This window comes from Solanum lycopersicum, chromosome 4 (assembly GCF_036512215.1).
Source record: "Solanum lycopersicum chromosome 4, SLM_r2.1".
NCBI lineage: Eukaryota > Viridiplantae > Streptophyta > Magnoliopsida > Solanales > Solanaceae > Solanum > Solanum lycopersicum.
Genome location: NC_090803.1, coordinates 43,826,101 through 43,854,084, shown reverse-complemented (window position 1 = coordinate 43,854,084; position 27,984 = coordinate 43,826,101). Strand labels below are relative to the sequence as shown.

Below are 27,984 nucleotides of genomic sequence, written 5' to 3'. Positions count from 1 at the left end.
GGTGACTAGGACATATCCAATTGAAAACAAAGACAAAACAGTAATTTCGGACAAGCGAAACTGTAGGGTCCAGCAGCTCATTGACAACGACTTTATCGGCATCTACCAAATAATAATTGATTAGTTAATACATATTATATATATATATTTAGCCAAATATAAAGCTAATCAGAGAGGGTGCCACGTGTATCTTTATATCGGATCCGAGAAATCAAATAGATCCGCCCTAAACAATGCAGCGCCCGTATTTAGATTCACCTCCACGTCATCAGATCTTGTCCTACGTGTCATCTACGTGGCACCTCGCCTGGCCTCTTGCACCGTCACGTCACCCACGAAAAAACGTCAGTCAGTATTCTTAAAATTTCTTCTTCCTTTCTATCGCCGTTTCTCAACCAGTAAAAAACATACAAAACTCCAAAAATCCCACCCCTTTCATACCCATAAACACCAAACCCTAACCTTATAAGAATGGGATAAAATACCTGTACTAAATTTCCAATTTGTTCACGATTTCAAATTTTTGTTTTCAAATCATACTAGTCTGTTCTCTTTAAGGTAAGTAAAGGTTTTGTGATATGATTCATAATTCGGGAGGATTTCCCGAACTTATTTTCTGAAATATTGTGGATTTTTATTTGTTTTCTTTTTGTGTTTGGTGGGCTGAAGGCTTCGTTTCTGTCATCTTTTGCATGTAAGGATAGGTTTTTATATTTTTGTTTAAAAAAATAACAATGGAAAATTAATTGAAGTTTGGATTTGTATGTTGAGGTTTAGTGGATTTGTATGTTGAGGATTAGTGGATTTCTAAGATGATGAGATGTAGTATTTTACATGTAGTCGTGAAAAGTTCTTTTTGTTTTTAAGATCTTGATTGTTTGACTTGAATATAGTTGAGCTTTATGTTGCTTTCATTTCAGGTTGCCTAAAGCAGTTCAAATGTAATTCATTTCTTTCAAAATTTAATGAGATCTTAGTTACTTATTTTTTAAAATTGAAGTTTACAAAAATCGAAGCTTTTTGATCCTCGATTAGGCTCAAGTTCAAGCTGAAAGTTCTCTAAATCCATTAAATCTGCTCTTATTCTGATGGTGGGGTTTACAGTGGGGGTGTGGGTAAATGACAGAGCATAGGCGGATCTAGGATTTGCGTTTTATTGTGTTCAACATTAAGGTTCTTAGCAATGAACCTATTATATCTTCAAAATTATGGGTTTATAACTACTATTTGTTTCAATTTTATGGATTCTTACATATAAATCTGTGTGGAAATACTAGGTTTGAGGTAAACCCTGTGTAGGTATGACACAGCTGCCCCCGGATGAGAGGAGGTTGTTATTGAGTGCATACTGCATAAGGTCGAGCACTCTCGATCTAGGTTTTTGTTGGGGTTCCATTTTGTTGAAAGAGGGTGCTTTTTCATAGTTTAAGATGCGTGCAAATTTTTGTGTAAGAAAAGCACTTCGGTAGGATATTTGAGTACATAGCTTCCATGTATGTTTCATTATCACTTGCTTATAACTAATATGTTGACGTGCATGGATTTTGGTTTAGGCCTCGTTGAACAGCCGTTTCATTGAAAGGTTGGTACTTGAAGACAACGGTATGTGCAATTTTTCTTCTAAATTAGAGGTTTGTGCGCCAACTCAATCCGCTGCCTTATTCATTATTGGACTTTTTGAATCTGGTTGATGAGGAGCGTTCGGATGGACTCAATTGGTCCCCCAACTAAAAGGTTGGTGGAACTCAACCGTCATAGCATACAGGATGGTCAGAATGGTGTAAGGGATGGGATTACTGGTGATGGACAGGGGCTTTCAGAAGAAGATGAGTCAAGGATTAATGAGGATGTCGAAGGTGGGAATGAAACACAGAGGGATTTGTTACAAGTGCAGGCTGTTTTACAGACACAGCAGCAACAGCCCCCAGGGCCTTTGGTTAGGTGGGAGCGTTTTCTTCCTCTTAGATCCCTCAAGGTTCTGCTGGTAGAAAATGATGATTCAACTCGTCATGTTGTCAGTGCATTGCTGCGAAACTGCAGTTATGAAGGTTTGTTGTTATTTATTTGTTTCATCAATAATTTTGTGAGTAACTCAACACTGTGAGTTTTTCTTCCATCCAAGCGTTTGGTGTGTGTTCCATATACATGTCATTTATACACTTAAATATGCATATACAATTTCATATTAGCTTTCTACCTGAATTTAGGCAGTTTATTTTTTTCCTGTTAATGATTTTACATATTTTAGGCCATTCTCACGCTGAACTATGATGTTACAGCTGTTAATTTTGAGTTCAATGTTTTATTAAGTTGTTGGCTTTAAAGACATGTGAAGGTGTATATTTCTAAAAGATATACATTTACCAGTTTCAGGAAAAAGAAGAAAATATACATTAACTTTTTTGTCAAACATACAGTGAAACTAAAAATCATACTTCGTTTTCCTTGCCTGGTGCTTCTAGCTGGAGTATTTCCTGAATGGAGTTACTGGAAAATTTTACTACTTGCTCTAAAATTTACTTGACCTTACTATGAGGGCAAAAAGAATTCTGATATATCTAGTATTAAAATAAGAAACACAGCCAGATTGGATCCCAAATAATTTGATTCGTACTATAAGTAATCGACCAACAGGAAAAGTTTACTGTTTGTGCAACTTATCCCAGTCTGTATCCAGTCCCAGTCCTTATCCAGTTGTCTGCTCAATTTTAGAGAGGGTATTTTGACCGTATTCCCATAGAGAAATATGAAACAATCCAACTAATTAATCTTCATGCATTTAATTGTTCTAAAAAATTTGGATTCTTGTCTTATTAGACTTCCATATTGCCTTGTCAATCCAGCCAAAAATTTATCTCATGGATGCAGTAGGCATAACCTTGGTTTAACAAACAGTGTGGTGTTTAGGGGATCCTATTGTTATGATTGCAGACGAAACAGTACAAAGATCTTTTCTGTTCTTCCATTTCTCAACTCTCTCTTTGGTCCAACTCCATGCATCACATGGTATCTTAGCCTTTTGGATTTTTATGATCAAGTGGCAAGGTGATGTGAAATGTATTTTGAACTTTTGGGGATCTTGGGAAAGACGACCTAGAAGACCTTTCGTAATTTACAATACCTTTGTAACTTTATTTTATAATTTTTGATTTTTAGCCGAACCCCAACATCTGTATCCATACCGTGATCCGTACCTCCTAATCTCAAAATTTAGATTTGCTGAATCTGATCGTTGGATTGGCATCTGCATTGGATATCTGCACCCGAGTCCAAGCAACTTAAACAAGAAATATGTTAGCTCCAACAACAATAAGCCTTTAAGCATAGGTAGCTAATCAAAAAGCAAAGGAGGGCTATTGAGCCAGGCTTAGAAAGCCTATGAAATCTACAAAAGAACCTACATGGAGCATAATTAGTCCAACTAAAGAGCAGTAACAATCATGTACCCTTGAGAATGAGATGGGAGCTGGAATTCCATCAAAATATCTTCTATTCCTTTCTATCCAAACACCCCAAAAAAATCCGACTAGGGATCATTTTCTAGATGTTCTTGACGGCTTTGCTGATTCTGCAAGAATTCGAGCTTTCAATTGCTTCCTTTATAGTCAAAGGTAATGCCTAAGAGAGGTAATAATATGAAGTTCCCTGGAAGTATATCATAGAAAACAAGTTCCAAATCGCAGTACATGTGAATGAATAAATTAAAGGAGATGTAACGAATACAAGGTCAAGCCTAACACATCAGATCGGAGCAAGGCCATATACGTAAATTTGGCATAGTGAGGGAGCTTATAGTAGCCCTTAGCCCTTAAACTTAATCAATTTCATTGATAGTATTGGTGCTTGTCTAATCATGAGTCACTTCACATTTACCTATTCGTATGAATTAAAGAATACTTTTTAAGTTTTTTTTTTGTTTGAGCTATATCTTATTATTAATCTTTTAATCGATTGCATCCCTTGAGGATATGAGGAGACGAAAAATAAAAAAGATATAGAAATACAATGTTGTCAGGCTTATTCGAGTTGATTATATGTATATCTAGATTTTTCTTCTGGATGAAGAGAAGACTGAAAAGATTCTTTTTATAAAGTTAATGTTAGAAGATTTATTATATGTTTCCTACGTTTCTTAGTTCTAGACCAATTTCTTGTAGATAAATGAGGTTGCAAGGACAAAAGATTATGTACTATTGCACTTGATATCTGAGGTGATGAAACTCATAACATAAAAAAGAATGATTTTTTTAATGATAAGTGTAACCCACAGCCGCTACCCTTTTGGGTGCACACAAGGTAAAACCCCCGCTCTTATGCAATAACTCGCAAACTACATAGGTGAGGTAACCTACACTAGGCAAGCCCGATGCAACGAGCTTGACTCAAAAGACGAACCTCTTGCTTTCACTAGCAAGGGGTTTTGAACTTGAGAACTCCAACATGGAAGTCCAAAACTCAAACCACTTGGCCACCCCGAAGGTTAAAAAAGACAAAAATTTTAAGAGAGGAAAAGAGTGTAAATAGTATAAACACGAAGAACTCTGGGGGTCGTTCGGTAGAGTGTAGTAGGAAAAATAATGCATGCATATTAGCCTTATGTATAATTAGTACCTTGTCATTAGTTATACATTCGATTGTGTATTAATGTGTGCCTTGCTAATACTATGGATTTATAGGTATCAACAATGCGATGGTTTTAATGCATGCATTAGAATGATAAGACCCATTACCCCTCAAGACCTATTTCTTTTACATCTATTCAACCATAATAATTAAATCTCTAGAAATAATTTTTTTTATGCAATGCATGCTACTTTTAGTGCATCAAACCAACAATGCATAAAAATACTCTTATGTATAATTAATGCAAGCATCACTAATACATGGCTAATGCAAGCATTACAAATGCACTCTATTTAACATTATTTTTATGCACTCTACCAAATAACCCCTTAGTGCTAAACATGAAAGAACAAAGATGGCTTTGAGTTTAAACCCAACATTATAGGACTATTTAAGCCTTTTGTCTCAAAAAGTAGAAAACCTACAAAATATATAATTTTGTACAAACGATACTCAATCTGCTATATACACAAATGAACCTCATGAGTGCTTCAAGCATAAATAAGTAAAGCTATTCCTCAATTATAGAAAGTTCATCTCTATGCTTTTAAAGTACTTCTATTTCTATATCTCCATACGATCCACGTAAATGCTAGTGGAGCAACATTTCATTGTCTTCCTTTCAACGTTTCATAGTTTTAATTGAACATTAACTCTTCCATGAATATTGGCATCACTGTATACATTACAAACAACTCATATTTCCCACATAACCTTGAGACCCCTAACAATGAAAAGGGAGATTGTCCACAGGAAGCACCAACTAATGTGCTAAGTTGCTCACACTCTTCAAAAAATGTTGTGACACCTGCGTTAGATCCTTTAAAAATGAACTACTTAAGAAGAACCCGACATATATCCAATTACATTTTTGAGCAGTCCGAGCAACATAGACAGTGTATATAATTTTCATCCTTACTAAATTTTGGTTGTCAATATCTCCCTCTTGTTGCAACCTCCTCTCTTACTAGGAGTTTTTCATGATATGACTTGACAAAAAACACTCCATTGTACCCCACTTCCACTTCCATATGTTGCAATTATCCTATGGTGTTCCTTGTTCATAAAGAAATTCAGTCAGCTTTTAGAATTTTACGTTTTTATAATCTTGAAAGTTCCTCCAATTCTTCAAATCTGCCAAAACCTCTTCATTTTGTGCCCTTTGGCCCTGATGGACTATAATTTCATTTTGTCTCGAAATTTTGATAATGTTTGAAATTGTGAGTCTCAAAGTATTCCTTTCACAATCGCGCCCCAAAAACTAACTTTTCCCCATCCTGACCTTGAATGAGACATAGCCGCCTCACCCCTGCTTTGTGAATATTTATTCCCTTGAAAGTAATATCAACGTAATTATTTTGAAAGTTAGCAAGACAGTACCAATCTTCTTTAAGGGAATAACAAAGTCTATCGTGTTATTAGCATTGCCGCATTTCTTTTCAAATTACACGGTAATTGTTAAGGTTTTTATGTAAGTTAAGAATTTTTCGTTAAAAGAAAGAAGCCTAGTCTACCCTTCGAGGTGGCCTAATGGTCAGGCTTGGAACTTCCATGTTGAAAGTCTCATGTTTGGGCCCCTTTGCTAATAAAAGCAAGGGGTATTGCCTTTAGGGTCGAGCTAGTAGCATCGAGTTTGCCCAGTACGGATTACCTCTCCTTGTAGTTTACAAGTTATTGCATAGGAGTGAGGCTTCTATTTTTGTGCTATCTCAAAAGGGTAGCGGATGCAAGTTTTTGTTGTTATAAAAAAAGAAGTCTAGTGTTTGAGTATGGTTCTTTATTTTAAACTAATGTGAGCTAGATTAGTAAGTAGTGTACCACATGGGAAGAATCTAGTATAAGCATATGATGTAAAAAAGAATATAAACAATCGAAATAGTTTATTTTCACCACATGGGAACAATCTAGTATAAGCATATGATGTGAAAAAGAATATAAACAATCGAAATAGTCTATTTTCAATGCCTATGGGTGTGGTTAGTGGTCAATGAAATGGTTGAGAATCTTCAGGTCTCAAGTTCAAAACTTAGCAGAGACAAAAAAACACTAGGTGATTATTTCTATGTCCTAGCCTTGGTGGATAGAGTTAATGGGTATTGGTTGTTGGTGGAGGTGACATGTATTACATGGAATTAGTCAAGGTGCGTGAAAGTAGATGTGAACACCACAGTCATCCAAAAAGAAAGAAACACACTAGTTTTGAATATTTTAGCTCAGTGCACATATACTTGTTTTTCTTTCGTCACTAGAGCTACCATTTTAACAAAACTAACTTGGACTTACAGTTTTGTTTCCCTCGTCCATCGGAACTTTTTTAGCTGCTTGTTCTAGAATAGACATATGTAACAAAGCTAGCAATACCTTTTTTTTTTTTGTATAAATTGCATCTTCTTGATGTATGAAACCTAAGTTGCTTGGACTCATCACTTTTGGTGTCGTACCCATGTCGACACAACATGGGCGCGTGTGTGGGATTAGTGCCCAATTTGGTTATCCAATTTTGGTTACTTTGACCAAAGTCAATGGTGAAGTCTGGCCAGTTTTAATTTTTTGTAATCAATACAAAAGCTAGCATGAAATGTAAGAAAATAAAATACCTATTATATAGAAATTCCTATTTCACTCTTCCTTTAATCTCCTTCAAGAGTTCTCCTCATGTTCTCCATATAATATCTCATAATTTACGTTTTATAACTCCAGTTTTAGACTTTTTGATTATTATATGGTCAATCCCCGCACCGGTTTACATACATGGATCCATATACCCAAATTTTAAAATTAGATCACGAAGGATTTGACCTCTAGATCCGCACTTGTATTCGACACCCGCACCCAAGTCCGAGCAACTGAGCATGACACTTCATTAAAATAATAGAACAATTGAAATACAACTTGGAACGCAATTAAAAATAAGAATAGATTGGTGTTTCGTTGATTCCTAAAGTGAGAAGCTCCTCCTCTAGGCATCATTGCTTACAAAATGCTAACTATTGTCATATCCTGTCACCTACTAAAGAACCTCCACTCATCAGTTATGATGGTTGACACCAAAAATTTGACGCTAGAAGAATTAATTGGCTGTTGCAATGATGAATCTCCACAAATCCAAAGATCACAAGATGTAGCAACACCAATTTGAGAGCGATAGGCTCAGAAGGTATTGAATCTCGCAAACAATGCTTAGCATATGGACAAGAGAAACTAGACCAATAACAACAACAATAATCATTTCCTTCAAAATTCTAAGTAACTTTAATAAACCTGAATTAAGCAAAATCCAAGTTTAGCGCTTATTTGGATGTGCTTATAGCTTTTGGCTTTTAAGTGATAGCTAGAAGTTAGGAATTCTAACTTAAGCACTTCTGGCTTAGTTTTGTCTCTTTGACATAAAACAAGTGCTTGAAATCACCTTTTTGTTTTATCCGAACATTACAAAAGTGCTTAAAAGCTATTTTCGCTTTAAATCACTTAAGTAAGTCAATCTAAATAGGTTCTTAGTTGGGTGCTAACAAATCAATAACCTAGAAACAACAATTGCAAGCACCAGGTCAAAAGCAATCACCGCACACCAGTCTTATAGTGGTCTCGAAGGAATTAACAAAACCTCTTCCTCGAGAGTTTCAAACTTTCTTTGTTGTGGCGATCAACATCATTCTTAATTGTGTAGAGTTATGGACTTAAAGCCTAACTTAACCCCAAAAGTTAACTCATGAGTGGAGGATTGTTTAAGATCATATAAGGAGTTTATGTTCCCATTCCATAAACATGTCGGGCTCGAACAATTCCCCCCGACACACAAACTATGAGGGACTCCAACATTCCCCCTCCCCTCGACACACTCGAGACTTGAAATCTAGAGTGTGGAAAATATAAGACGGGGGGGCCAACATCAGAATCGATGAATTGGGATGGGTTCAATTACCCTTATCTCAAAAAAACAATGAATTTGGATGGTCTAACACTCTCTGGCTATGATACCATGTTAAAGAAATAGACATTGAGTTTTACTCAATCCCAAAAGCTAGCTCAAGAAGTGACGACTACTCAAGATCATTCAAGGGGTCTATATTTCTTTTCCACAAATGATGTTGACTGCAACACGCCCAAGATTGAACATTTGAAGTGTGGATTATATAAGACGGGGGCCCAACATAAAGAATAATGAGATGAACTTGACTCTCATACCATATGAAGATGTAAAATCTAGCTCATGAAGAAAGGATAGACCAGGACCATATAAGGAGTATATGTTCCAGCCCTCAAACAATGTGGGGCTCCAACATAAATGAAGTGGCTATAGTCTATCCAACTTGTGAAAATCACTTATGGGACACACCCTGGTGACTAGTAATCCAACAGTTTACTTTAAGCTGAACACTATTTTGTTAATCTGGCCAAGGATTGCAGATTAACTATAGTAAGAAAGCTCATCAAGGGTCAATCAAGCACGGAGGTTATAAGGAAAATATTTGTTGCTTAATTTCAATTGAAAGAACTTCAATCATAGAAATGTCCATTTAGACTTCAATAATGTTTTGGACTACAAATATACAATTACATTATATCAAAAAATTTATCCATGTTGGTGATGCTCCTATGAACTTTCTAAAGTGGTCCCCTAATTCAAACATGAGATTAAAACATCAATAGCCATTGTTTGGATTTTGGTAAGTCAATTACCTTAGCATTTTTTTAGATGGGATATAATCTCTAGACTGGTGGAACCAATTGGAAATGCAGTAGCATCGGACCATACTACCTACTCAAACTTTAGAGGAAATGTGGTCAAAATCAAGATTGAAATTGATCTCCTAAAAGCTAGGCTCAATTAGATTTGCTTAACTGAATTGTTTTTCTAGTTTTTTTTTGTTTAACCAGTATACTCAAAATGACACTATCTCTTTTATTAATGTCCTAGACTCAATCTAGTCCTATAGAATTGAAATTGTGAGTACATTTGTATATAAGGTGTCAATACAACCTATGTATTGTTTTGGGATATAATATAAAGTTACCAAATTCAAAAAAAGGTGGGAAGGAACTCAAGATGGGAAGTGACTAAATGTGGAATATGAAGCTGCTCGTGATGACTGCAGTCATCACACATTGCAAATTGCAAGAACAGTGTCACTGTAGAATAAAGAATGTAATAATCAGGGATGATAATAAAAAACAAGAGGCTGATAAAGGGAAACATCACTTATTCACAGATGATGGTTTCACTATAGTCAGAACAGTGGTGCCCAGAAGCTGGATAATATGAGGGGTCCCTAAGCAAGCAAATTTAGAGAAAAATAAGGAAAACAAAGGTAAAGAAGAACACGCGAAAGGAGCCAGGGGCAGAAAATAAGCAAGGGAGTGATATCGATGTTAGTCGTTAGGTAGTGAGCAACATCCAGTCCAACATACAAAAACAGTGTCAAACTAGCAATTATATAGGGAGAAGAAAATTGTGCTTCACTTTCCTCCACCAATTCACTAGAATTTTCGAGGCTTTGACCGCAAATATCAGTGTGTTCTAATTCTACTACACAAAAAATTATACTTGAACTTGTTTAAATATCTGAATTGGAAGGGGGTATTTCAAAATTTTTGTATTCACTCCTTTGAAGTTGCTTGTTCTCTTAAACAATTGCTTCTTGGTAAGGGACTATAAACACCACTGCCTTTATTGCTTTTCAACTTATTGAAAAACGTAATTCATGGTCTTCTTGATCTAAATTTCTTGTTGGAATATTCTACATGCATGTTCAATTTCTTTTGATGACAAAGGAAACCTGCAGTCGCTACCCTTGAAGTGTTCACGAGGTAAAACCCCCGCTCCTATGCAGTAGCTTGCAAACCGAGCTTGGTGCGATGAGCTCGATCCAAAAGGCAAACCCCTTGCTTACGCTTGCAAGGGGTTTTGAACTTGAGACCTCCAATATGATATTTCCAAGCTCAAATTACTGGGCCACCCTGAACGTTCATGCATGTTCAATTTTTGAAACCTTGATTTATCATTTTCTTCATATGCTAGTATTTTCTTTACTCCTACTGAACCCCCTTTTTAATATATCTCTTGGAGACACTTCATTATAAGTATTGCAAAGTTAAATGCCTGAATGACTCCTAGTTATTCTTTCCTCTATTTATGTGACTCTTTCCTTAATTAGTCTCAAAAAGAATAACACCTTATATGTTTTGAAATAAATTAACTTTAAGCTTCTCATTTACCTTTAAATAGATTATTTATAATCATAAAAAATTATATGACTCCTCATAGACCACAGGTTTCAAAAGTGAGTCTTTCTTAAATTTTGTATAGTCAAATGAACAATCTAAAATGGGAAGAGGGGTAGTTAAAAAAAGGAGAAAGATGAGTACTTTTTATTGGTAATTATATGATTTCCACCTCTTTTATATGAACTTGCTATGCTTCCTCTATCAAAATAATTGGGTTATATGAACTTGCTATGTTTCCTCGATTAAAATAATTGGGTTATATGAACTTGCTATGTTTCCTCGATTAAAATAATTGGGTTTCCCCTTTGTCTATTGTCTAACTTGAAATGTCAAGATTAATAGTTGACAATCATTTCCGTCATACCAACTTTACCGAGCACATAAACAAGAACAATTTAATTTGCGATTGGTCCTAAATATTGGCCTAGACAAGTATCGTCCTCATCAAGGATAGATTGCATGAAACACATGTAGCATTTTCGGTCATCAGAAGTCCCTTATCTTGAATGTTTTCTCGTCCTTGAGCAGAGAACTACACCATCTCAATGGAACACCTCTAGTAGACCATTTAATTTTGGGAAAAAGGATAAATATGCTCTCGAACTATCGTAAATGGTATGCGTATACCCTCCTTCATATTTTTGGGACATGGGTGCCCCTGCTATCCAAAAATTAGAGCACATATGCCCTCTACTCTAACAAAAGACTAAGTAGGGACACGTAGCACAATCTTATTTGTTGATAAATGTCGGATCGGTGGATAAGATTATGACACGTGTATGTCTGTTAGTATAAAGAGTATATTTGTTCTAGTTTTTGGATGGCAGGGACATCAATGTCCCAAAAGTATGACGAAGGGTATTTACATACTATTTACGGTAGTTCGGGGGTCTACTTGTCCTTTTTCCCTTTAATTTTTTTGATTGTTAAGCATACCTTACAAAATATCATTTTGCCTAAAATTTATACACTAATTTCACCCCTGTGATCTTTGACTCATTGTACACCAATATAAAACACGTTCATAAATAAGCATGATTGCGAAATGCCAACCACTTTAATATCCTCACGAGTATTTGTGTTCTCGTACCGTAAAGTAAACTACAAGTTGCTAAGACTTGGACCTAGATCAAGATTAGCCTTTTCACTCGAGTGTTGATATTAAATCCAACTCTATTTTCTCTTCTTTTGCTATACCGAACTCAACCTCATTGCATGTATTCTTCAAACAACATAAAAACCCATTTGAGAATGAATCCCTAACCTACCGGTAAAGGAATAAAACAAAAACAAAGGAAACATATAGGGGAGGCGGTGAAAAGATAAAAAGATTGAAGACAACTTCTACTCCTATGTGTTTTTAACCTTTAGTGACTAAATCTTGTCTTTCTCTATTTTGCTTGTGTGATATGTATACTTGGTCACAAAGAAGTATTATGATTGATCGAGCATATGAGAATCACCTAAAACCACATTTAAGCTTTTATACTCTTGTAATTTATTCTCGTATGCCTTATTTTATCGACTTTACCCTACTTCAATTCAGTAAAGCCACTAGACGGTCACAACATTTCATAAATTTACCATTTCAACTTCGGCACACTCATGTCTCACTAAGCTTTCATGTGCTAAATAAAATGAGAAGGGTAGAGACAAGTACTATGCACACTAGCTTTAGTTTAAAATACCATGCAAAGTTAGAATTGCCTCAATAAATACTGCAATTCATATCTTGTACCATAAGGTTATTAACAGGTTTGATTCACTAGATTAAATCAACTCAAAATACCACCTAATAAAGCCCCATTCAAAATTTATAATCTTGGCGAATGATCAAAGCTAAGAAGACATTCAAGGAAGTTATGACAAAGCTAATCTACCCAAAATAGAAACATATACACATATAGACAAACACAAAACATATTTCAAATATATTTTCACTTACCTTTGTGATAGGCTTAACTTGTAAAAACGTTATAAATGAATAGAGATCTTCAAAAAAGACCGTTAATTTCACATGTGTATAAAATGCTTTCATTGAAATATATTTTCATTATATCAAATTATTAAGATCAAAGGCTATAGTCAAACGATATAAAACAAAATATTTACAAGCTAAATTGTTAAATTCGTAACTTTCAATCTGAATACGAAATAAAATATTTACAAATGTTTATAAGCCCAAATTTGAAATAATATATCTAAACATTGAAAACTATAAACTAATTAAAAATATATTAACAAAGTAGATCATAATTAATATTTTTTATCTATGAAATAAAATAAAATCACACACACACACACACACACACACACATATATATATATGTATGTATGTATGTCGTTGTGGTTTGGGTTTGGCTTAACTTTTTTTCTTTCTATATATATATATATATATATATATGTATGTATGTATGTCGTTGTGGTTTGGGTTTGGCTTAACTTTTTTTCTTTTAATACCAAACCAAATGATGAGTGGTACGCAGCACTGGACTATATTTCTGTCATTTCCGGAAAGTGCACGGACAGCCTCCATTTCCCCCTTTCACAATGTTCTCGTGAAGTTGCTCACGAATCAAAGTGTGAATGTCCCTTCGAAGTCTTGCACGCTCTTTTTGATCAGGAGCGGGGTGGGCAATTTATGTCGGTGCTGGCGCCTGCGGCTAACTCCCCCTTCTCAACTTGTATCCTGTTCGTTCTGGATACACGTCTTCCTATTCCATTTTTTCTCGAATCTCCTTTAACGGAAGAAATAAAAGCTCGAGAAAGAATACCAAAACCTATTTCACTCGCTTCGCATCCATGGCTGAATGGTTAAAACGCCCAACTCATAGTTTTTTCTAAACACCAAACCAAACCAAATCACAAATAAGATTTTTTTTGTTTAACTTCGTTCGTTCGTTTGATTTGACTTTACGATTTGTCTTGTACACTCTTATATGGGAAGGTAGAGTGTATCTCCACGAGGTCTTACCAATACCTCTTGGAGGTAGAGAGACTGTTTTCAAAAGATCCTCGGCTCAACTGTAGCAAACCCAAGTACAAAGAGTAAGAAAACACTGAGGAAAGTCATAGCAACTAACAAAGGAAACCATGAATCTGAACAGGAAGGAACAAAACATCAAATAGTGAGACAATCAAAATACAATACACAATAGACTCTGATAGATTTTGAAAGCAGGAACTACAATATTACAACTACTACAATACACCTAAACAACAAGACAAACCCACTCGTTACAAACCTTCAACGTCAATTTGCGTCCTCTACACCCTCCTATCTACAATCATATCCTCAGTAACCTTAAGTTGAGACATGTCCTGTTTAATCACCCCCTCCCCAATACTTCTAAGGTCTACCTCTTCCTCATGTACCTACAATAACCAACCTATCACACCTCCTTCCTAATACTTCTTTCACTCTACTTCTACCTCTTCTTGCACCCTCTATAACCAACCTCTTACACCTCCTTATTAGGGCATCTACACATCCCTTCACATGTTCAAACCAATTGTAATCTTGCTTTCCTCATCTTGTTCGCGGCAGAGGTCGCTCCTACTTTATATTTAAATACCCTCATTCCTAATCTTATTGCTCCTTGTATCCCCACAGATCAACCTCAACATCCTCATTTTCACAACATGCATTTTTTGAACATGGGAGTTTTTGGCCGGCCAACAGTCTACCCCATACAACGAAGTCGGTCTAACCACCACTTTATACAACTTACCTTGTAGTTTTGTGGTATCTTTTTATCACATAGGAGACTCTGGATGAAAACCTCCACTTCATCTATGCTGCACCAATATGATGTGTGAAGTGTACTTGAAATTAACTTTCTTGGGATAGCATGAGTGTCTTTCAATCCAATTCATTTCAAAAAAAATTCAAATAAAGTATATTTTTTTTATTATAATATCCAATTGCCCACTTAGTATTAGTAATAATTGTCTTTAGACTAGAAGGCGACTTTGTTGAGCTTCTTGCATCCTCCACAATTGGTTAAACATTATTCATATGCTTGATGAGATGAATAGAATTGATGATACTTCTCTGGAATTACCTTGTTCTTAATAAGTAGTGTTTTGGACGCAAAAGGCTATAAAAGGCATCAAGGGTCTACCTCGCCACATGGCTAGGCGAGCTGTGAGGTGCTTGCCTTTTTGAGGTGCAACCCAATTAGTACCAAAAAATTAAAATATTTAATTGCATATATAAATAATAAAAATCTCAAGCAATAACATATTAGCAAATATTTTCAATTCAAAAATTGAAATACATGAGAAAAAAACAGAACAAAAGTCAAAATAGTGCGAAAAAATTGAGTTAGAAGTGACATAAAAAAAGAAGGAAAAAGAAATAGTAGAAGAAAAAAAAGAAGAAATACGTATTGGTTGGACTTTGCAGTGGCCAAAAAAGTTTGGTTGTTCCCAAGGAGTCTAGTCGAAAATCCTAAAATTACCTTCTAAATTTTAAAACCCTAAATTGGTCATTTTTTTTTAAAAAAAATACAGAAGGCCATGCCTTTCTCGCCTCTCGCATTTACCTTCTAACTTTTAAAACCCTAAATTGGTCGCTTTTTTAAAAAAAGAAAATACAGAAGGCGATGGCTTTCTAGCCTCTTGCCTTTGTTGCCAAGATGTCACCTTTTGAAGATTGTCTTGCACAAAGCTAAAAGGCGATGAAGGGCTGCCTTGCCTCTCGCCATTGATGACGAGGTGATCACCTTTATCAACATTGTTTGAAAGTTCATCATTCATCAAGCAATTGTCTTAAGACGTACATAAGCAAAAATGTATTGTGATATTGGCACTTCTATTGCAATACAATGCATTTAGCCATAGCAATGCTAGAGTCTTCAAGGGTTTCATCTCCTTGTATAGAATGTTTTTGTTTGAGTCAAAAATAATTCAATGGTTACTTTGTACCTAATGTTCTCCTTGAAAAAGATACTTTTGACATAATATGAAGCTTTAGGAAAGAGTGGTAACAAGCGTAGCTTTAGGGACAATACAAGAGTAACAAAAAGTTAGGTTGGATTTGTGCATGGTGGATCTACAATGGAGGTTGTATTCTTGCTAAGAAATTGATGGAGATATAGCGCTAAAGGAATAATATGTACATATAGTGTTTATTGACTTAGATATAACATATAGAGTACCAATGGAAGTCATTTGGTCGGTGTTGTGAAAGAACAAAATTCATATTAAATATATATATGGAGCCGCTGTTTGTTCAAGAGATACAAATGTGTGATTACACCTTGGATTAACATTAGGATCAATGAGGAGCTGAGCCTAATCAAGTTGAGCTCAACTAAGTCTTTACCGTATCGAGCCGAGCTGTCTTTTTAAGTTTTAGTTGTGTAGTGCTACTTCATTAGAAAATTAAATTTATGATGAATTCGTTTGAAAAATATAACCATTGCTAGTTTAATTGGTAATTGTATTTAACTTAATTTAATTATATAAAATGTTAGTCTAAATTAAAACTCAAATCAAATGACCTTAATTTAATACTAAACATTGAATAGAACTCTCAGGTTAAAAAAAAAAATTATGCGACAACAAATTCAAGAAAAACACAATGTTATATTTCTAAGAATTCTCATTTTAGTTCCACCACAAAAAAAAATTCTTTCAATATTTGAAGGAAAACTAAAGCAACTATCTTCCTTCAATTACTATCAATTAATAATTTGTAGAATCAACGTAAATTTGAAAGATTTAGTGTATAAAATCAACATATAATAGTCCTCCTATCTTTCCTTCACAAAACAAAGAAGCTGAAATAGATAGTTAAAACGGATTACTTTTAAGTGAAATCACATTACAAAAAATAAAATTTGACGAAGAGAATGACGAATAGAAGTTAAGAGTTGCAGAAAAATAATAGAATCACATGCTTAAGATAGAAAACTAACAAAAAGAAAAGAAAATACAAAAATGGAAGAGGCCAGTCATTGAAAGTAAAAGAAAGGACAAAAATTTGTGTAAAACATGATTTGATCATTTAATTTTTGTTTGGTCATTTATGCCATGTAAGTACTTAAGGGTGTCTTAATTCTACTTAAAAAATATTAGGGGATCATAGGATCCTGCAACGTAAGTGTGTTATAGCAAATTTGGATATAGTTCAAGTGTTTTAAGACATTTTTCCTAACAATATAAAAAAAATAATTGCATCAAATTAATTAAAGAAGTAATTATAAATTATGATAATAATTATTAAATAGACATTTTACTAACTTAATTAAGACTAGTGGATAACTTTTAGTTTTAAAGTAATCATTAACTGCATGACCAGAGCGAGTCAACCGAGGCCTGACCTTTGATTGAACTTTAACCGAGCCGAGCCCTGAGTCGACTCAGCTCTATGCCTATGCCTACTTAAATGGCACTATGAGATCCCATAGTGCATGCTATTTGTTGATGCAGGCAAGGTATCAATCAAAAGCTTGAACTGTGGAGAAACTCTAGAGAATAAGCAAAAATAAAACTGAATACAAATATAGTTGCATAAAGCAATTTTAAATGATTAAGGCAATGTAAGAAAAGTGAAGTAGGGGTGATATAGATAGGAATGCAGTACGTAATGCAAATAATTCAGATATCTTATACACGATTAAAATAGTGCGACCTCTTCATTAATGAATATTAGTTGCCAACAAGTACCCTCATCGTTGTAATTTGTATTCGTTTGTTAAGCCTTGTTGAATGACTAACATTTCAATCACCCGTTCTATTGCATGTTTCTTTCGTGTGCTAATAGGTAAGCACTGGCTTCTTAGATCTTCTTCACTCGCCTTTATATTCCTGTAGGTTCTAGGAGTTAGATGCTAACACAAAGTTTATTTGTAATGTAGAAGCAGTTTTTCCCTGTCTATATTTTTTGATGAAGAGCAGTTTTTTCCTTATCTAATATATACCCTTCAAAAGATGAATGACCAAATATTAAACATAGTTGTCATACAAGAACAAAATCCTAAATAATGTGAAAAAGCGTGTGCTTCAGTCCCAGAAACGACAAGCGTGCTTTTTATTAAAGCGAGAAATAAGCTCGCTTTTAAGAGATAAGCGCTAACTAGGTTTTCTTTAAGCGTCCCTCCTTTATCGACTGCTGCTGGATTCTCTGTAAATTTACATAGTTCTTTTTCTCTTTCCGTTCTTTGCTCCACAAGGTAAGTAGGTTTATTTTTCTTTTCAATTTTCTGTTTACTCTTCTTTTTATATCTTCTGATTTAAATTCCTCTGTTTGTAATGTTACTGTGTATGTTTTGTTTTTCTCTTTTTTTCTGTTCTGCTCTATATTTTTTTTCGTTTGTGTTTTTGCTGTTCTGTGACTGAGTCAGTGTTCTGGTTTTGCTTCTAGTAAGTTGTATTTTCTTATTCAATATCTATTTCTAGTATCTATTATTTACTTTTTAATCTAAGAATTGAAAGATTTTCTTAATATGTTACCTGTATTGAGTTCTTGATTATTTATCTATGCATATTTAGTACATTTTATTTTTTATACTACATACCACTTTATTTAAAAAAGTGTGTGCTTTGGTGAAGCGAGCTCTTGTTGCTTTTTATCACTTCTCGCTTCCCAGAACACTAAACTTCATTTTCAATGTTCTACCTGAGAAAACTTGGTAGCTAAATTGACACATAATGATCATGATAAAGAGTAGAAAACAAAAGTAACTACAATTACAGTGATATACATACTGGGCAACAGTGTATTTGAGACAGAGAGAAGACTAATAGGACAACCCGATTTCGTCATCGTATTGTGGACATTTATATAGAGCAGGAAGAATGTGAAAACTTTGTGGGGAAAAGTTAATACATGGGAAGATGGAAAGTAGAAATAATCAGTAAAACTAAGGTTATTCACATTGCTGTTAGTAAGGAATTTAAAATGCAGGTATTTAATTTACAATAGTGAAAATAAACTGCACATGTTTAGGGAGGAGTAAAATTTGGAGCCTTGGGGTCGTTTGGTACAAAATTAATAACACAGGATTAGTAATCTAGAGATTAGTAATGCAGGGTTTATTTTTATCAAGTGTTTGGTTCATTATTTTCCACCTCATCTTGTGTTTGGATTAAAACTCTATAAAAAGCTTCTTTCGAATTATACCCTTGAATTATTAGGAAACTGGGTCAAGGTAGATAAGTACCGGACAAAATTATTTCTTTATGGCTTTCTAACTAGCTATAAGAGGAACAATTTTGTTATCATGTTTGCTATTTTTTCACTTGAATTATTTGATGATAAATAATTGTCATCTTAATAAATTAATCACTTACAAAATGTCATTTTTCAATTCTAAAAAGATAAACAGTCTCTTTTGAAAATTGAAAAGACGGTCGAAATGGTAAAATAAAACGAACCATCTACATTTTCACATAAAAATTGCAAGTTGTAGATTTAACATGTATGTATGTTTTAAATTCTTCAAAATACAAATAATTTTTTTCCGAAGAAATAGAAATAATTAGAAAACATATATATATATAGCGTAATATACTCACATTTCAAATTTGTGTTGGATTTATTTAGTGACAAACAACTCTCTAAATAATTTGTAAGCTTATTTATTTAAATAAATTTACTAGTACAAATATAAATCATAAAATCAAGAAAAAGAAACAAAATAATTAAAATGATTTGAGGGATATTTTTGTCTTCACATAGACTTATCCCATGGTATTATATCCTATGCATTACTAATACCTCCAAATGGAAGGTATTAGTAATACATCCTATAATACCATGTAGGAGTATAACTAATCCATGTTGATTAGTTATACATAGGCCCAAATTCCTACCAAACATAGTACTAAATAATACCTTGCCTAATACATGGATTATTTTTTCTAATGCGGCCTACCAAACGACCCCTTAAAGTATTGATGTAGGCAATTAATTTATAATGATAAAAATAGACTGCACACTATTTAGGAAAAAAGTGAGTGTGGAGCATTAAATAAGGCTGCTGAACTTTTTATCTACTCACCCTTTATGTAATTTAAAAATACTATTATTAAATTAGATATATTATCAGAATTTGATTCAATGCAGTCCAAAATGCATTACTGCTTCTGAACGTGTAATTCTATGTTCGGGTAATTAAAATATTACCATCTAATATTCAATTAATTAGATGTCTGATGACATTTGATTACAACAACGGAAAAATCGTGATCCCACTTTGAAGGTAGTAACTATCGGGTCTGTATAAATGATTATGTGCCAATGAAAAATATAGTGAACTTCTAATATTTCTATTGTAAATAATATTACTATGAGATTAGCTTAAATGGAACAACATAATGTATGAGACGAGCAGCGCTTAAACAAAAAGGCCCTAAAAGGGTTCTTCTTTATATTTTACATAAGCCCTAAAGTAGGTAACAACGAAAGCCGAACTCAGCTGAGTGGGTTTTGGATTGCCCCTTTCTATCTTATTAGTCAAACCTAAACATCCTTATTTAAAAGAACAGAGCTAACACCCTATCTATAGTAAGAGCCTTTTTCAATTGAATCTCCCACTTGATTCTGGACAGTCAAATAGAAAGACTCTTTGATAGCTCTTCGTGCCTCCTTGACTTCTTAAACTGAACTAAGACTGTCCAACTAGAGTATAGCCGGAAGTAGCTCTTTTTGGAAAAAACCGTTTTGTTATTTAATAGACTAGGAAGGGGGAAAAAATAACTGAAAGAAAGGCAATCAATTAGTTATTCGTCAAAGTTTCATTTGTTCAATGACCAGAATTAAACGAGGATATATAGCTCACAGACTTATAACAAAAATTCGTTTATTTGCATCAAGCTTTTGAGGGGCTAATTCAAGGCTTACTAGAACTATTATTCAACAGAAAATAAGAGCTTTAGTTTCGGCTCATCGGGATAGGGATAGGAAAAAGAAAGACTTTCGTCGTTTGTGGATCACTAGGATAAACGCAGTTATTCACATTCATATATCCAAACCCAACTTGTTTCAGATTAAGACATAGTAGTAATTGTAGTATGCATCATAATGTGAAGGTTTTCTTTCCTCAGTGGAAGCTAATTTCTATCGTGGTAATTACAGTACTTGTCCTCCAACTCCCGCTAGTCAAAGGATCTGGATGGAGTAATTTCATACTACAACCTACAACTAATTTATATATACTTGCAGCTCTTTACTTCATTACAAATATTTGCTGCTCTACTGTTAAGAAGCCTAAGAAAACATTATGCTTCTTTAGTGCATGTTATTACTTATTCTGTAAAAGGGTGCCCCAAATCATTTGCTTCCATTACTAGCTTTTTTCTTTACTTGCTGGGTAAGTTGGGGCTTGCTTATGAACTGAAGCAGGTAAATATGCATAAGAGGATATGTACTAATAACAGGGAAAAAATCTTGTTCTGAGACGGTATTTCTTTTCGAGGGAACGTGGATATCTCTTGAGGTTTTTTGAAACTCAATTGTTTGAGACTAACCAAAACTTGCAGATTTTTGAATCTTTTGATCCATCCTGTCTTTTTTATTTTCTTATCGAATGTATTACTTTGGAATATTGGCAGTTATAGCTGTGGGATATGCCCTTGAAGCATGGAGGATTTTAGAAGATCTAACTAACCATGTTGATCTTGTTCTGACGGAGGTGGCCATGCCATTTTTGTCTGGTGTTGGTCTTTTGTCAAAGATTATGAACCACAAAACTCTCAAGAATGTCCCAGTGATTAGTAAGCATCTTTCCTACGTAATTTTTTTGCTTATTCATATTTGGAGTTTTGCTTAAAATCTTGAAGATATGATACTTTTAACTGCTCCACCTGATGAGTTTTGTGTGCAGTGATGTCTGCTAATGACTCTATGGGTATAGTCTTTAAGTGTTTGTCAAAGGGCGCAGTTGACTTTTTAGTGAAGCCTATTCGAAAGAATGAGCTTAAAAATCTGTGGCAGCATGTTTGGAGGAAATGCCATAGTGTAAGTTTATGCAGTCATCTTTATTTGTAACTGGAAGTTTTGGGAATGCCCTCTTAAACCTCGGACAGTATAATTTTTGGTCTGGAAGCACCATATTTGATAGAATTTTAATGTGTCATTCTTTTATAGCTCTGTTCTCTATGTTGTCTTAGAAAGACATTAGAACGAATCGCATATTAAGTGAGACCCATTTTGCTTTGATTTCTCATCCTTTCCTCAGTCAAGCGGAAGTGGAAGTGAAAGTGGTATACAAACTCAAAAGTCGACGAAATCTAAAAGTGTTGAAATGTCGGGAAACAACACTGATAGCAATGATGAAGCTGAGAATGGAAGCTTTGATCTGGACGACAGGGACGGAAGTGACAATGGAAGTGGCACTCAGGTATTCTGTCTTCATGGCTATAGTTTGGCATGGCTTTTCTATTAGTGGTCTCTTATGTTGTAGCAACTTTCCAGAATGTGCCTGTACATTCCCTCTTTATTCACATGGAGGGGATACCACAGTTTCTTCTTCTTTCTAGTTAGTATCTGAAGTTGATGGACTTGAATAATCCAAGTAAACGCAAGATAATATTTTTAGGTGTCAGAATGTTTGTTGAAGTTTGGTAGTTTTCACAAATTTCTGGTTATTATGAAGGCATGATCAATACATATATCTATTGTATTAGACAAGTAGTGGCTCCAACTATCCAGCTCCTTGGTAGTTATTGCTTCTGCACAATCCTGCCCACCATGTTTTTTGCAGTAATTTGTTCCTCTTATTGCCACACTACTTCACCCCTTCTCCATTCAGAGCTTTCCAAAATTGAATTTTCTCTTGTACCCACAAACATCCATATGTTGAAGTTCTTTTAATCTATCAGTTAACGACTGTGACAGATTACTAACCCTTTTAATTCTCTATCCATTTGATAAATTATTAGGTAAAAGTTGTCATTTTGTTCTGAAGTACAAAAGATGGAGAAGAGAACAAGTTGTAATCCAACTCTCCTGTTATTATCCAGCAGGTCACTTTCCGACTTTATCTAGAAGCCCTGAAACTTCTTTCTCTCCCATCATGACTCATGAGCAACTTAGCCAGACAACAATCAAGATTAGATAGTTTTAGGTCAACAATCTCAGGTTACTTAGACTTATTTACCCAGGTTAGCAATAAACGGACACTAGTTGGAATAACCCAGTCAATTTTAGGTTTGGAATGAGCTTATGCCAGTCAACACTTAAAAATGCTTTCAAGTTGAGTTAATATAGGTTACTTAGAAGTTACTCTGTGAAGGAGAGAACCTTGGCTTAATGGGTAAAGTTATTGCCATGTGACCAGGAGTTCATGGGTTCCAGCTATGGAAACAGTCTTCTGCAGAAATGCAATGGGTAAGGTTGCATACAATAAATCCTTGCTATCTGGGCCTTCCCCGGATTCCACACATCGCGGGGAGCTTTATTGCACCGGGCTGCCCTTTACTTAGAAGTTATTCTGTGTTTGGGTAATTTTAGTTTTTTAATCTCTGGAAAAGAGAAAATAAGTATGGATCTATTCTTCGTGTTGTTTTGTAATTATGTTCCTTAATCTATCTGTTAACCAGACAGAAATGGTGGGAAGTACAGAACTTAAGATTTGGAAGTGGTAGAGAACAACGGGTTAGACCAGAGAAGATGGTGGGCATCTGGGAATCATGTGGAGGGAAATTGGGGAATTTAGGTGAAAGACCAAAAAGCTCCTATTGTAATGAGATAGCATGGGTTGTGTTTAGTGGATCAAAAAGTGTATTGCCAAACCATTAGAACCATGTACTAGTTAAAAACTATATACACATATGATTCCCCTAATTCTTTTTTTCCTTGGGATATGCCCTAATACATTGTAGTTAAATAGATTTGTCGAATGATATGGTCAGCCAATTATGCTGACATAGTTACTGAAATCTCTGACATGATTGTTTTGTATTATGTTAACTGTCTCTGATTCTATACAATAGTGATCATAATTGTTCATCAAAATAATTAGTTGTATTGAGGTAATAGCTCAGACCAATAGTGATTGTGATTAATAAAATTGATTAAAGCAGAAAAAAGTTGCTAGAGTCGTACAATATAATTTAAATCAAGCCGGTTCGTGATCTCGGAGATTCCCTTTTGCTTGTGTGAACCTGTAGGATATCTGACAGTTACCTCCCATCTAGTTTGAGTAATTGCACTACCATTATTCTTGCTCTGGATTTTCTTAGACTCCCATCCCCTCTCTTCATTTAAAACTTGACCATGAAAGGCTAAAACTATCTCCAAAGTCATGCAGGTTGAATTAGGAACATATTCATGGATGGTTCAATTTGGGACAGGTAGAATTGCCTCAAAAGTTTTGATCAATTTGGGCACCTAATATAACCCAATTGATTCATAAGACAACACTCTAAAAAATAGAAATAATATCTACTTGATTAGTCAGGAATATTTTTGTCTCTCAAGTGTTCATGTGCACTCTTTATAAACAAAATAAACTTTTAATTTGGTTTTGTGGGTGTGTATCTCTCTCTCTATATATAATTATGTTGACTCGGGTGGGTTGGTTATCATGACCCATTGTTTGGACAAAAAGGACACTTATCTTGCCTCGAGTGAACTTCCAGCATGGATCCTGAACCATTCAGTCACTCAACACGTTTTAGCCCACTCGTATTTAGTTCTTTATTCATATTTACACACATACCATAAACAAACTAATACATATTGCATAGGTAGCTCATGTCTGTGGATTAGTTAGTGTCTTGATTCTTACGCTAGGTAGGCAGATAAGGGCTTGCAGTAAGATTCTTCCATTATAAATCATCTTCTTATTTCTTTTTTGGCAGAGTTCGTGGTCTAAAAGGGCCATTGAAGTCGACAGCCCCCAACCCATGTCACCATGGAATGAATTGGCAGATCCCCCTGATAGCACTTGTGCCCAGGTTATCCATTCAAGACCAGAAGCACTTAGTGCTACCTGGGTGCCTGCAAATGCCACAAGAAGATGTCTCAATGAGAAGGATGAACTGGGTAGGTGGCTCTTCCACGCCCCATGGATAACAAAACATCTTAGATCAATTTCTTTTTATTCTGTTTACTTTTGTTATTGTGTTATTATATAATCTGTTATATTTTTATGATGTGGTTTACATCTCAGGAAATGTTAGAACGGTTAAAGATTTGAACATGGGCGTTGCTAATGTTCCAGAGCTCGAAGGCCTATCAGGTAAAGTTATGGATGGTTTAGCAGCTTCTATGAAGGACAAACATTTGGAGTTAGATCCTAAAGATAATGAGAATATGGGTAGAAACCTAAAGCTGAACAAGGAAACACGGGAAGATGACCTGAAGGACAAGGATGTTGGTTATATGGGTGACATAACCAACACATGTACGCCTCAAGTAGAAAGTACTGCCAATGAAGTTCCAAATGATCCTTCCAAGATCACAAACATCAAAGAAATTGCCACCTATGACAGTAAAGACATGCCTTCACTTGAACTTAGTTTGAAGCAACTTCGAGATGTTGGAGAGAATGGGACTGGTGTGCAAGAGCGAAATATACTCAGGCATTCAGATCTGTCAGCGTTCTCTAGGCATGTGATTCATCTGTCACTAAAACTCAACAACCTGACCAAAGAAGCTTCAGTTGCTAATTGATTGTCATCACATGCAGGTATAATGCTGCTTCAACTGCTAATCAGGCTCCAACTGGAAACGTGGGCAGCTGTTCACCAGTTAATAATAGTTCAGAAGTTGCAAAAGCAGAATCAATTCACAACTTGCAATCCAAGTCGAGCAGTACCCCTAATCAGCGCTCAAATGGAAGTAGTAACAACAATGACATGGGCTCGTCGACAAATAATTTCTTCATCAAACCAGACACATTAATTGACAAACCAATAAACAAACCTGCAGTCAATGCCCATTCCTGTTCTGCATTTCAACCAGTGCAACATGGACATACTTCTTCTCTTCAAGCAATGGTTCCAGGAACACAAGATACTGCAAAGGCAGCCGTGGGCCAAGCAAGAGCAATGCACCAGAAGTTCCAAGTTCAGCACCACCATCATCACTACCATCACCATCACCACCATGTGCTTAGCTTGCAGCAGCGACAACAGCTGCTTAATGCTGATGCTTCGTCTTTGCGAAATGCTGTTGAAACTGCTCCCGATTGTGGAACATCTGACATGGTAGGTACTCCTGTTGAAGGAAATGCTGCTAATTATGGAAGTGCATCAGGAAGTAACAATGGAAGCAATGGGCAAAATGGAAGCAGTGGCCAAAATGGGAGCAGCACTGCTGTAGTTGCTGAAGGAACCAATTTGGTTGCTGAAAATGAAACTGGTGAAAAATGTGAAATTGGAAGTGGGAGTGGAAGTGCAACTAGAAGTGGTGATCACTCGGCTCAACGAGAGGCTGCTCTGATTAAATTCCGGCAAAAGAGGAAGGAGAGATGCTTTGAGAAGAAGGTAATTGTTATGGTTGCAATATTGTTGAAATTTATTTTAGTTGCTGCAGTAGATTTTACAATAATAAGTTGCTTAGGTTTAGGATGGATTTGAAATTGGACTTTTTATTAGGTTGTGTTAGTTGTTGAGTTATTTTAGCTCTTTTGAATTGCAGCTTTTCTGCATATTATTTGATCAAATTGGCTATTTAAAGCCTTCTTATGCTTAATGAAAAATTTGAGAGACATTTTTCAACTCTTTTTTGCTGCACTATCTTTTAAGAAAAAACCTACAGTGGTATTAAGAGCCTCATTGATCTTACGGGATCTGTGAGTTCTTCTAGAGAAACATTTTCAACCTGCCAAGGCTACTTTCAACCTATTTTAACCCATCACGCAAGGCTATTTTCAACCAATTTATAACTAATATCAATTTTTAAAGCAATTTTCAACTATGGTAAGTAGTCTCTCTTTCAATGCCCCCACAAACTTTCACCAATGAAAACTATCAAATTTGGTCGGTGAGAATGAAACCATATTTTGACACCTTGTTTTATGGGTTGTTGTGATGGAAGAAAGATCCTTGCAAACAACTTCTACCAAATCCTATCATTGTCCAGAACAAAAACACTTTCAAAAGAGCTTCCAAACTACAAAATTTTCGAGGGTGGTTTTTAGGCAGAAACCCAACAGAAAAAAAAGAGAGAGAGAGATGAAATTTCTTTCCAATTTCAAAAACAGTGAGCAACAATTACCAAATTAAAATTTGAGGAGAATTTTTTAAATTGTAGTAACGAAAGCAAGGGAGGAGTGTTGAAATTTACTTTAGCTACTCCAGTAATTTTAGTTTATGTTTAGGATGAATTTGAAATTTGAACTTTGAACTTTTTTAGGTTGTTTTAGTTGTTGAATTTGAAATTTGATATTTTAACTGTCTTGAACTTTCAAGTACACATTATGTGCTCACATTGACTAGTTAAATCCCTCTTATGCTTAATAACAACATAGAGACTGAGACATTTACGACGCTTTTCTGCTGCACCATAATTCTGTAGTTTGTTGAAATACCACTTGAACCTTCTTTTTAAGCCGTTCAGCATACCAATCCCTTGTCTTTTTGTTTTTCATTTTTACTATAGTATAGTTTTGCATACAATAACTTGCACATGAAGTCAATGATGCAACTTTGTCTGCTACATCTCATCAGCAAGATTTAAAGTTCTTTGCGGTTCAAATTTTAATTCACAAAATTTAGCTTTTGTTGGGTTTAAAGCTATGGAACAGTCAATTGTTGGCAGAGAAGCAAAACTTGTCTGAATTTTCTTCCCATGTATTTTAGGTCCGGTACCAGAGTAGAAAGAGACTTGCAGAACAAAGGCCACGCATGCGAGGGCAATTTGTGCGTCAAGATGCAGACAAAAGTAAAAGCAACAATACAAATTCCTGACCCCTACCGTTTGAATTGGATGGTTGATGTCAAATGAGTTCAAGAAGCTTTAACTTTGATCGCCTAGGTAGGGAGGAAGCAGTTCGGTAAAACAGCTAAATTTATTTAGTTGAAGCATTGGTGTCTAGTAATAATTACTTATTGGAGATGTTATTAATTGGGGAGTCCTATGAAGACGTCTTTGTTATATAGTCAGTTTGAAGATACTTATTTTGCACTTCTAGATGTTGGGAATACCCTAATAAAATTCTTCAGTATGTTGTGCTT

The 27,984-nt window shown here is 35.0% G+C and overlaps 1 protein-coding gene across 2 annotated transcripts; it reads left to right on the top strand.

Annotated features, from left to right (window-relative positions):
- The first annotated feature begins 166 nt into the window (after positions 1–166).
- Positions 167–27,984, top strand: LOC101254785 (two-component response regulator-like PRR37). 2 transcript variants are annotated; one of them, XM_069297134.1, is made up of 9 exons: positions 167–558; positions 1,554–2,048; positions 21,412–21,573; positions 21,684–21,817; positions 22,038–22,199; positions 24,664–24,847; positions 24,975–25,407; positions 25,488–26,292; positions 27,610–27,984. In XM_069297134.1, exons 2-9 carry the CDS (start codon positions 1,691–1,693, stop codon positions 27,715–27,717), a joined length of 2,346 nt encoding a protein of 781 aa, XP_069153235.1. In that variant the 5' UTR covers positions 167–558; positions 1,554–1,690; the 3' UTR covers positions 27,718–27,984. The 2 variants fall into 2 exon arrangements, with proteins under 2 accessions (XP_069153235.1, XP_004237533.1); XM_004237485.5 differs by having other exon boundaries at positions 24,975–25,413; positions 25,494–26,292.